Source organism: Salarias fasciatus, chromosome 11 (assembly GCF_902148845.1).
Source record: "Salarias fasciatus chromosome 11, fSalaFa1.1, whole genome shotgun sequence".
Lineage (NCBI taxonomy): Eukaryota > Metazoa > Chordata > Actinopteri > Blenniiformes > Blenniidae > Salarias > Salarias fasciatus.
This window is the reverse complement of record NC_043755.1, coordinates 12389870-12402070: the sequence shown is the minus strand read 5'-3', so window position 1 is coordinate 12402070 and position 12201 is coordinate 12389870. Positions and strand designations below refer to the sequence as shown.

The window sequence follows — 12201 nt, the reverse complement described above, 5'->3', positions numbered from 1 at the left end:
TCAATGATTTGTTTTATAAATTTTGATCATCATTGTAATAACTAAGTGTGATACGACTCTAACAGATAAACAATCACAGTCAGACATTACTTTATCGTAAAATAACTGATTCAGTCATTTATAAAGTTAAGGAGTCATATTTAATGACTGTAATATTGGCACATGTACATGCACATACAGTGCTTTGTTTTTTGAATGTTGTGCAGTTGACTGATCAATAAGGAACTGGTACGCTTTTATGTAGGCGTGCTATCAGATCTCTGTGCCACATATGCCTCCTGCAGCGTCTCCCGGAGCTCAGGCTGCAGGACAGCTGACAGCTGGATCATGTGAGGTGATGCGAGTGTCTAAAGCGGCTAAAAGTCCTGCGGCTCAGCAGAAAGCTGGCATCGGAAAACAGCGAGCTGATTGATGGGAACTTTTAAAAGAGCCGGCTTCAAAAGAGAGCCCCTCGGCTTGGAAAAGAATCGGCTTCCTGTAGAAGTTTTATGTTTCCAAGACAAAAAAAAAAAGAAAAAAGAAAAAAATGGATCTAGATTCTCGATTGAACAATGGCATTAGTCACAGCCACCACAGGTCAGCAGATTGCCACCTTTGAGAAGTGTTTCCTGAAAACGTGTCAGGTACCTGTATCACAGGTGCCTGTGAATCGTAGGTGGTTAATCTGTAGGTATTAATAGTGAGAGGTAAGCTGGAGCAGCTACTTATAGATAGCCCAGAGAGCTAAAGAGCTATATACCACAGGACACAGGGTGAAGTCCAAACACACTCTACGACAGAGGAAAACAACTGTAATGACACACACACAAAAAAAAAAAACACACCTAACCAGCAAGCAGCTACTCTGATTTAAAAAAAAGAAAGAAGATGGATAAAAGGATTCCTTTCAAAAGTGAGCAAACTTAAATATTATGTTTACCTCCAATCATCCATCATTCTCACCAGGTGAGACATGCAGCCTCGAGCTACTGAGAGAAAATAAGTTCCCGCGGAAAAGTGACCTGGTTTGGCCTGCAGACGGGGCTCGGCAGGGCCGTTAGAAACACAAAGAAACACAACAACACAAACTCACGCATACACTCGGGATTTGTGCGTCATTATCAGTCACACGGTCGCTATCGCCAATGCATGTCGCAATCGGGCAAATATAGGTTTGCGTCACGTGCCCCGGTGAAGAAAGACGGGATGATGACACAGGCGGCATGCAGGCAGGCACGCACACACAGGATTTAAAGCCACCGAGACTTGGAGCGGGGAGGAGAAGCCTGCTGCTCTTCTCTGTTTGACAGAAACAGACACCGTGCCAAGCAGTCAGGACGGGCAGACACGAGAGACGGCGTGAAGAGAAGCGTGTTTTTCCCTCTTTTTTCCAAATCTCCAAAGGAAGGGTGGCCAACTGGTGCCAGCATTCAATGGTTGATCTAAATACAGTAATCATTACAAACAAGATTCGAATCAATGAGTGTTATTGACTTCCTGCAAAACTGTATCAAGGTAATAAATTATACAAAAGGTGTAACAGGTGTAAGTTTTGAACAAAGTCTTCACTTTTATTCAAATACATCATAATATTCTTACATGTTAAGATATGTATTTCTTAACATGATCACTGCTAATAATAGCACCAGGTTCTTCACATATTCAATCATTTGTGGTCTTTAATGATCATTCATAAAGTAGGGAGTGGTCCTTTTTATTTTTTGTTACCTTTTAAGTAGTTCAGTTTCAATTTTATTTACTCTTTCAGTCCATGTTACTTTAATTCCTTTCATTCTTTGTATTACTATGATTCACGTCTAATTGCGTTTTGATTATTGTTGCTGTTGATTATTAAGCTTCAACATACGAAAATCAAAAACCAGTCAAACCCTTTAATACTCTATTCAGACTTGGTAGAAAAAGCAATCCCATTCTTCAGTTAAGCAAAAGGAAAGAAAATACTGATTCATCTTCTTTACAAAAGCAAAAGTTTAGAAAAAAGTATAGTAATATGCTGAAGGACAAAAGTATAAATGTGTTTTGAATTGATGTAAAGCACTTTTAAAGAGGTTTTTGGCGGCTGTGGTGTGAAGCCTTGCTCATCGGTGTGGATACACCAGCTCAATCATTACCAAGGCCAGACTTTAGAGTCAGAAGCTACATCACTTACTTTTTTTTCCCCATCAGAAAGAAAAAGAAGTTAAAACTAAAAATGAGTCCGTTTTAAGAATAACATCAGGATCAAGCACAGATATTTGTGATCAAGTGTAGGGAGTGAAAGTAAACAGCTGTTGGAAAAATAAATACTCCAGTCAAGGACAAATGCCTGCAAAACTGACCTGGTAAAAATAGACACTTTTAAAGAAGGAAGTCTTCATTCTGTTCATTAAAGGTCAATTACAACCAAACTGAAGAAGTCAGTCCCAGTTTTAAAACCCTGATGGGTCATTATACGGCTTTGTTCTCATTTCCTCCTTGTTTAATGCCTCCCATGAAGCATCATTCATTTGCTGCTCTTCTCCTGTGACATGTTCACCCCTTCCCTCCTCTTCCAAAAACATACAACTGGTCGATTTCGGGGTGAAAATAGAGCAAGCTGTCTTTATTGTCTGAGCCACGCTGGATACAAGTGAAGTCTGGTAAGAATCTGCATAAAAGCTGTTCTGGCTATATCTGGTCATTAGTGAGCGAGACAGGGCAAAAACAATGCTATTGTGCTTATGACAAATCCATATGGCTCCTCTTAACCCAGGAATGCAGTCTATGCATCTTTATTCATTTCTGCTAGAAAAAAACACATGGGAGGGGCTACCCTCCTATAAGGGGCACACATATACAGTACACGGACCGAACACACAAAATACACACGCAAAAGACACACAAGGGGGATAAAGTGCCTCTGAATACAGGCCCAGCAGCAGAGGGGTTTCCATTCAAAGGGATCAGGGTGAGTGTAGACAGAGCAAGTCTAAACAGTAAAGCGTGGCCCTGCACTGGGGAGTACAATACCTCTGGTGACAGCGCACACACCCACCGAGGGCCCAGCCTCCTGACGGGGAGGGACAGGGAGGGGGAGGGGGGGGGGGGGGGGGGGGGGTCAGGGGGAAATGGGAGGCGATTGGGCGGGAGACACGTAGGGAGGAAAGGAGAGAGCGAGGGAAGGGTGAATGGAAGGGAAAAGTGGGTTTAAAGGACTTAAAACGAATATTTTTCTCGTGCAGAACTTGGTCTGATGTATGACTGATGCACTGCTTCATGTCTAAATGGGACGTCTGTATTCCAGGGTAAACACGGAGAGGCAGACCATCACATTCACACCTGGGAGCCATTCAGAGTCACCAATCAGCCTCAGATGCAGGCTTCGCCTATGGAAAGAAACCTGGCTATCTAACACGGCTAAAACATGCAAAATCCCCACAGAAAGGCCTCCTGACTCCACACAGATTCTAACCAGGAACCTCACTATGAGGCCAGAATGCATTTAAACCTTCTCTCACACATCCCTCTCCACGGATTCAGTCCTAGAGGTGTTGTGCTCACTTTTTTACTACCCTCTATTTACTGTTCCCCTGAACACTGCCGTTACTGCAGCTGACGGCATTTCAGCCTTTAACCACCAATATTCAGTTCCATCAGCTTACTCGTCTCTGTGGGGCAATTTGACAGCAGCATTAAAAAAAAAAAAAAAAAAAAAAAAAAAACACCTGTTGTTGCTAAGTTGAACACCCACTGTCCTCATCCGAGCTTGAGACTCACCAGATCTGTCTCACACACACATATATATATATGCACACTAATGTAACTGACCAGTGTTGCCATTTAATATTTATGTGTGCACCTGAGCATGTGGGCCCTTGTGTTCGCCACACTCCCTGTCCAAAGGCATCACATCCAGGTTTGAGGTCAAGACTGGAAAACCCCTCCAGACTCACGCCATCAGACCACCTCACTGCATTGGTACCATTAATGAGATTTGTTGCCTAGCAGCTGCATGTTCACAACACTGCTTGTTGGAGACTGACCGTTTTTGAAGGAAGCTGGTGATTTTGCCACACTGTTTATTGACCTATAAAGCACAAACGCAGTCTGAATCTACGCTCTGTGATATCATTATTGGGTCAGGCTGTGACTTCTGATAAAGCACATGGTTGAATCCCACAATCTCAATCATGTAGTTTTATCTCACGGTCTCCAGTGGTTTGATACGCCAATGAAGTCACCACTGACATTGTACGGTGATCGAATCTCAGAGACGCCATAACTGCAAGTCCAGCGAGCCAATCAGGTGGGAGTCTTTAGCAAAGACAGAGCCAGGATATCTTATCACTGTGAAGTATGAAACTGAAGATTTCAACCAACTTCAATGACATTTGTTGTCCTTATGTCTTCTCAAAACGTGCCAGAATAAAAACAAAAGTTTATTCCCTAAGGGGGGGGGGGGGGGGGGGGAGGAACTGCCCTGGCTATGAAATAGATGTCCTGAAAATGCAGTCTGAATACTTCAGCTTTTAATATATGATGTTTGTGGACAATGTAAGTTTTATAACTCAACAGGAAATAGCTCGGATTTCAACAGAATTTACTCTTATGCATGCACATGGATGGAAGGCATATCTCATACGGACTGTGAGACTCTCTGAACTGGCCGAAGAACCGAAAGCAACATGCTGGCTGCGAAATGTCAAAAATTGTTTAACAGATTATTTAATAGCTGGAGTAAGATCAAAGTGGAGGGATTCTGGTGTGATGAAGCCAGTGATCATAACACAGTCACACAACGTGCGTCTAAAAAAAAAAAAAAAAAAAAAAAAAAAAAGATCTGTGTATCCATTTAAAATGCCATTATTCAGACAGTGTTGCTTGGTCAAAGTCATCTTAATTCATGTGGCTCTGTACTCCTCCTGATTCCCCTCCATCCCGACTGATCCTGAAAAATGACAATGTAATTTCTGCTCCATTTATTTCACATGCCAGGGCCGAGCATTTTATTCACTGGTTGAGCCCTGGCGAACTCCCCACCCTCACCTCCCATGCTGAGCCAATATTGTGCTTAAATCTCATGCTCCGATTGTCATGGATGAACCCTGTATGGCACAATTAGATAGACGGCGTGATTATAATGGCACCCTGTGTCCATGCAGATCACCCTTTGAACAGCTGAAGTGTTTACAGCGGAAGAGACCCAAATATATATCATACCCTGTAACCCACCCCTTGCTCAGTGGAGGAGAATGGAAAGCAAGCTGCCCTTTACGCTGCCTGTGAAACCAGATGCACATGCACAAATCTCCTGTGACTACATCAGATTGCATTACTTACTGTAATTAATACTGTTAATTATTTGCTTACAAATAAATGTGAAAATAAAGAAAATGCATAAAATATGTAACAGTCGCCACAACAAAAGGAAAGACATACATAATTTAGAGGTTGAACACACACACAGGCACACACACACACACACACACACAAGCACACTACATTAAGTATGTGAAGGCTGACCTTGATGGTTAGGAGAGCTCTGATTGGCTGATTGCTGGAAACTTGGCCCAATGAGGTCGGCCTGTCTGTGACTGGAGGACCGGTCTATATTGTCTTGCTGAAGAGGAGAGAAGCAAAAAGAAGGAAACCCCCCCCCGAAAAATAATCATTAGTTACACAAGACTATCAAAAACATTTTTTACTCAAGACATAAATCACAGGTTTTCACCATTTGACGAGTGAACATTACAATCAAGGTGATCATTTGAATTAAAGTCACACACAAATAATGCACAATGTATGAAACGAACCGCTAAGTTTGCTGTTTCTACAGTGCTCATATAAAAAAAGCAATGGCGCATCCCGTGAGCGGCGTGTGAACACGATCAGGTGTGTTTGAGGGGAGAGGATGAGAAGCAGCAGCAGCAGCAAGGACGGCGTTGTCCTCATTTGACCTGTCCTATGCAGTGCAGCCTCAGCACATTCCAGTCCAGGCAAAACTGCTCCAGAAGAGAGAAATCACTGCAAACAACTAAGTGTGTTTATATATGTACGAATGTATTTGACTTCAATTAGCTTTTGGCATTTCCAACTGCTTATCGTGTGTGTGTCTGTGCGTGTGTGCATGTGCGTGTGTGTGTGTGTGTGTGTGTGTGTGTGTGTGTGTGTGTGACTGGCATCCCGCGCGGGACAGCCAGAGTGGGAACAGGACGTACTCTGGCGGACCACTGTGTTCAGAACAACATCGCCACTGACTCCGTCCTTGTGTCTCACGCTGCAGACGTCCTCTGATGCTGCAATAAAAGCCGTTACTTGTTCTGCCTCGTTTAGAGCAGCGACACAAAACACTGGAAGAACTGGATTTTTTTTTTTTTCCTTTTTCTTTTTTTTTTTTTCCCCTCCTATTCAGAAGCCCTTGTGACGGCTACAACCAAATCTTTCTAATTTTCCCCTTGCGAGTTAACAAAGTATTCTGGAACAGTTTGCAATGATAGAAGCTTCAGACTTAACCCTGTAAGTAGAGAGGTTTGCTGTTTTTAATCATATTAGGTAAGAATGATAAATAGCACTGAGCGGGGAAACTCATATTGTTCTGTTCTAGAAATGCACTTTGTATTTGTACATTTGCAAAAATTGCCCAATCATTAATTTCATCACCGTTTACACAACTACAAAAAAAAATCTTCCATAAAGAGAAGAGTTTTTGCTCAAATCAGAAATATTTTTAGCTTTTTCCCAATTTTGCATTTCCTTTCCACACACTGCTAAACCATCGTCCGGAATGAGTCGCTTTCAGCACAAATCTTCAAACCTGAACCCCAAGGAGCATTTGAGACACTTTGACTCCCGAAACAATTTTTAATGAGCATTTAAACGAAAGGCGACTCACTGTGAGAATAAAGCTCGAAGTACAGTTCCACCCTGACGTCTCCATCCGATCAAATCAAGTCAACACAAAAGGTGTGGTTTCGGATCCTAAGCGGAAAAGAAGTGAAAAAGAAGTGCGTGCTCCTCACTGGTGTGCCGATAGCTATGGTCCCACTAAACTGAGTATGACTGGATGCAGTATATCGCTCCGTCCGCCGCCGCCGCCACCCTCTCACCCCTCTTCTATACCAACTAACCCAACCGCAACCAATCATTATGTTGCATTGTTCCGTCTTTGTATTGTCTTGAATTCCAGCTGTCTCTGTGAACCAATAAGGAGATTTTGTCTCTTAATGGGACTAACCTGCTCGCGAATTTAAAAAAAGAAAGAAAGAAAAAAAAAAGAAAGAAAGGAAGAAAGAAGTTAAAATGACCATCACTCCGTCTGCTCCTGTGACACAGCAAACCTTGTCATCAAACCACACCGTCTGGGGGTCCAGCTACCAGACTGTGACTGATCCCTACCCAGTCACCCAAACAGCACCGGGACACTGTTTGGTTAGTGGGATGGTACAGCAGAAACTTGGTGTGTGTGTGTGTGTGTGTGTGTGTGTGTGTGTGTGTGTGTGTGTGTGTGTGTGTGTGTGTGTGTGTGTGTGTCAGGATGGTCATGGTTGCGCTCCACTGAGCACAACCGTAAGGATTCTTTTGCACCATAGACTGGTCTTTAATGCTGCTTTGCACCACACACGCACGCACACACACACACACACACACACACACACACACACACACACACACACACACACACACGCGCCAAAGGGACACTAAAGCACACCTTGATCTCTTCCGTGGTTCTCACCAACAAAAACTCAACACCCAGACAGCCTTTGATTTCTCTGCAGGCAATTGACAGGATGTTAATTTGGGAATTTAATCCTATAGGTGTGGATCATTTAGCATAATTATCAGTCGAACCCAGCACCAGCGTCCCACTCTGCTTTTTGGTTTACCTTTATTGTCGTCTATAAGTCGAGACTGAAAAAGTACAAACGGAACGAAAGAAAAAAAAACATTCAGTTCTTTCCCCTCGCATGTTCTCGTCCCGCTCGTCGTCACGTCTCCTTTCACACTCAAGCACAAAAGCACTGCTGCCGACACACATACACACACACGTACACACACACACGTATTGCTTAGGTCCTTAAAGAGGGGTCAAAATGGGACTTCGGGCAGGCCAAGTTTTGACAAGGAGCGTATAAGAGCCTTTTCATTATGATGAAGTCTGAAGGAAGACCAAATAGGGAGTTACAGGGTTCAGGGTTCAGCCTTTTAAAAGGGGTCGGTAGAAGGCCAGACACAAGGTTAAGGCACTGAAAGCAGGACAGACACAAAGGTCTGGAGGTCGGAGCTGAAACAATAGAGGGGAAAAAAAAGCTGAGCGCTCCACCGTGAGAGGAGGTCAAGAGAAGGTCAAACGTTCTGTCCAGATATTGGATATGGATCAAAATTAGACTTGCTAAGAGGCTAAGGAACAGGTGAAATGGAAGTAGAATAATACTTAAAGCAGAGTAGAGAATCCAATGTTAGCAAACTGGTATTTCCCAGTGGTATACCGCTTCCCACCCCTCGAGAGGCTCATGCAGCGCTTCCTGACTTGTGATGCAATTCCCTGGGAGGTTGCATTAAAACTGCTGCTCACTGTAGAAACTGATTTTCATGTATTATCATGCATGTGTGCTCCTCACGCAACAACAGTACCTCAAACACTCAACTGAAACTAGGTGTGCCAGCTGGCAATTCCACTGAAAACTTTAATCTCTCTTATTGGGGTCTTATATTTATAAACCTGACTTTGGAGAAGCTGTGCATCATGTGAAGAAATTCGGCACACCTCACTGCCTTTAATAGAAATCAATCGACCTTTAAAGTGGACAAAACGTAAAATCACAGCAGCCAGTTTATAAACTGCTTTTAAACTCCAGATCAACACGTCAGTCGACTACTGTGTTTTGTAATCTGACAGAAATTACCGTTTTCAGGAAAAATACAATTAAAAGTGCCACAGGTGTACCAGGCGTACCAAAATAACGGAGTGAGGAAAGCACTCTGGCACACTGCAGGACTCACGCCAAACTTTCACTTCCTGTTACACTTTTAGCTGCGACTCAAAATTCTCAGAAAGTTTAGGGATGGAAACATCGATGGTCCAAGAATTCAGGTGTGATCATTTCTCCTGACGGCAAGAGCAGGAACTGAAATAGTCCTGTTACAACATACATGAGCGCTCAGTAGCAAGTGGAAATCCCTTCTTACATAATTAGCCAGAATGAGATCAGGAGGTCACACAATGTCTGCTCCAGTGCTTTGTTTAACTACTTGTTTATACTGGGGAAACTCTGCTGTGGTCAAAGCCAGAAAAGCCCCTGACAAGCTTAGTTCTGACATACTTGTGTCACATGAACACTCTAAACATTTTATATCTTATTGTTGTGAGCTTTTCTTGGAAATGCCTTAATGTATCCACTATCGGATAAATTTGTGATCAGACCTGATCCCTGGTTATTTATTCCTTCAGAATAACGACAAGCACATGCAACACAGAGTCGGCAGAGCGCCAATACAAAACATTCACCCATCCACCTTCAACACCGCTTAATCCCGCGCAGGGTCGCGAGGTGCCGGAGCCAATCCCGGCTTACTATGGGTGAGGGCAGGATACGCCCGGGACAGGTCGTCAGTACGCAGAGCAAACACAGAGCCACAGACGACCACACGCACTCCCACCTAACGGCAGGTTAGGGCCAACAATTAACCTCACACGCATGTTTTTCGACTGTTGGAGGAAGCTGGAGTATGCTGAGAATAACTGGGAGAGCATGCAAACTCACACCGAAAGGCCCGGCTGGTATTGGAACCCATGTATTTCCGCTATGAGGCGAGAGTGCTAACCACTACTCCACAACACAAAATATTTGCACATGAAAACTAAACGCACCCTGTAAATGCACTCAAAGTGTTAAATGGCAAATGTGAACAAAGAATTACTGCTGTCCAGCCATTCTGCTTCTACATCACTTTATCGAGCATCAGGTTCACCTCAAAGACATTATTTTGGGCTTTGATAAGTACCAGAAGAAAAACGTTCTGGGACCAGAAGAACATGCAAACTCCACATAGGAAGCCTCCACTGTGCCACCTATTTATTTATGTGTTCATCAAACAATTAGAGTTGAGAATCTTTTTTTTTCATGCGTGGAGTACAGAGCGTGCATGAGTGTATTTTGATAACAGAGAGCTTTGGTGAGGACAACGAATTTTTATACAAATCTCCAAATGCATTTGTTAATCTTTGTGTGTGCGTTTACTTCTGCATAGAGGAACATTAAATACAAATGACAGAATGTCCTGTTTTATAAGAAGTCAAAGCTCTCACAGGCTCTGTATTAACAATGTTAACTCAATAAGAATCCCAGTATCACACACACACACACACACACACACACACCACTTTGATCTCTTTTGTGGTTCTCGCCAACAAAAACACACCAGCAGTGAGAGCAACATCTCCCTCACACAAATTCTACAAACTATACATGATTGGCAAAAAAAAAAAAAAAAAAAAAAAAAAAAACACAAGTAAACTGTGATATCATTAACAACTGCCAGGTTGTGGGAAACATCTCTCTTAAATTTGTCGTCCTGCAGGAAACAACCCAGCAGCCGCTGACTCTCAGGTTTGCTTGTTGATGGACGATCCAGCGTGGATCTGCAGGAGCTGAACCGACTGGCAGAATTCTGCCAACAGAGCATTTCACTCCTTCATCTCGTGTAGTTTTGCTTGATTAGATTAACACCCAGGTTATACCGGTCACGAGAGCGTCTTGACAAAACTCGTCATGGATGCTGTAGTTTCTGGATTAATCATCCTGCCGATGGCGATTCTCTTTCTCCTTATCAGCTTTGCCTCCCAGTGTACACGCACGTCATTTATCTACCAGCCATGATTATATAGCTGAAACGAGATTAAAGCGGCGATGTAATCCCTCAAGTTTAGGATGAATGTTATCTTCAGTTGAATCTGTTTTGAATCGCAGCTCCAGCTTTATCAGGGAAAATCTTCCAGAACCCTGGAATTTCACAGTGAATGGGTTTTCTCATTCAGCAAGTCAAGGAACATCTGTTATAGTTGAATGGTTCGCAAACAGCCGGGTGAGAGTTTCTGTACATGTGTACCTTTATCTGTGTGTGTGTGTGTGTGTGTGTGTGTGTGTGTGTGTGTGCACTGACGTCTCTTTCAGTGTAAGATTTTACAGTCTCCACTGATACAGTTTGTCACATAACGAAACATGTTTTTCTTTTTTTTATTTTCACCAATCTGTTGTACACTTGCAAAAAAATAGGTTGGAATTATTATTAATTAATTAATTATTATCATTTATTTATTAATTGTAAATATATCGCTCCAAAGGACGGTTACTAATGGGCCAAGTTAAAAATGAGTGTAGGACTGAGCAGCAACTTTAACGTCATCGGTATGAACCGTGTTTTTTGGGGCCACTTGCATGTGCAGATTTTACTACGACCTCAAAATGAATTAGCGTTGGAAGTCCAGAGACCACACAGGAGGAATTTGCAGCAAAACTGTCTCCGCCCTCAAAGCCACCTGAAGCTTTGCCGGGTCAGGAGTGCTCTCCGGAGCACCGGGTTTGGAGGATTGTGACGAGTGAATTCACCCCGAAGCATCAAACTGTCAACACCAGGTTGTCCGAGGCATCTGAGGAAGATCACTCAGTGCGCAAACCTGAGCTCCGGCAAGATTACGACTGAGTGCTACTCAGAATGCTCATGTTTTTTGGTCTACTCATGATCGTGGACCCCCACAGCACTCGCTTTCTCGATTAAGTGTTGCGTTTTTGACTTTGCATGCACTGCAGATGGTGACTTCCAGGAGTATTGGGAACCAAAAAAGTTTGCACAAGTAACGATAAAATTTAAATCAGTCTTGTTATTTTATTTCTTTTTTTTCTGGGCTCAGTTCCTTAACTTTATGGTCACACTTTGTAAATTCAGCACAAAAGACTCGAGTCCACATTTTCTTAAACTCTAAGCAACCAGCACTTTGGTGTGTTTCAGCCAAATTCGGACACATTTGTTCCTATATTGGCACAACTGTGCATCCCTGTGCAGCTCTTTGTCAACTCAACCATTCACAGGCAACATTCAACAGCCAGGAGAAAGAGAGCAGAGTGTTTCTATACGCGTATCGGTCACTGCGCATTAGATCCCTTAAAAACTGATTAAACAAATGCCTGGTGGAGAGGTTGAAGAGAGTCCATGTGGACGAAGTCATATCAACGTATTCCCTAACTT

The 12201-nt window shown here is 43.0% G+C and overlaps 1 protein-coding gene across 3 annotated transcripts in view; it reads right to left on the bottom strand.

Annotated features, from left to right (window-relative positions):
* Positions 1-12201, bottom strand: part of grb10b (growth factor receptor-bound protein 10b) — a 62439-nt gene that overhangs the window by 37127 nt on the left and 13111 nt on the right. For all 3 annotated transcript variants that reach the window (XR_003932375.1, XM_030102185.1, XM_030102186.1), the window contains exon 3: positions 5482-5578. Coding sequence is in view for 2 of the 3 variants with exons in the window: in XM_030102185.1 (XP_029958045.1) it covers positions 5482-5578 (97 nt within the window). In the remaining variant the exon portion in view is untranslated. The remainder of the gene's footprint in view (positions 1-5481; positions 5579-12201) is intronic.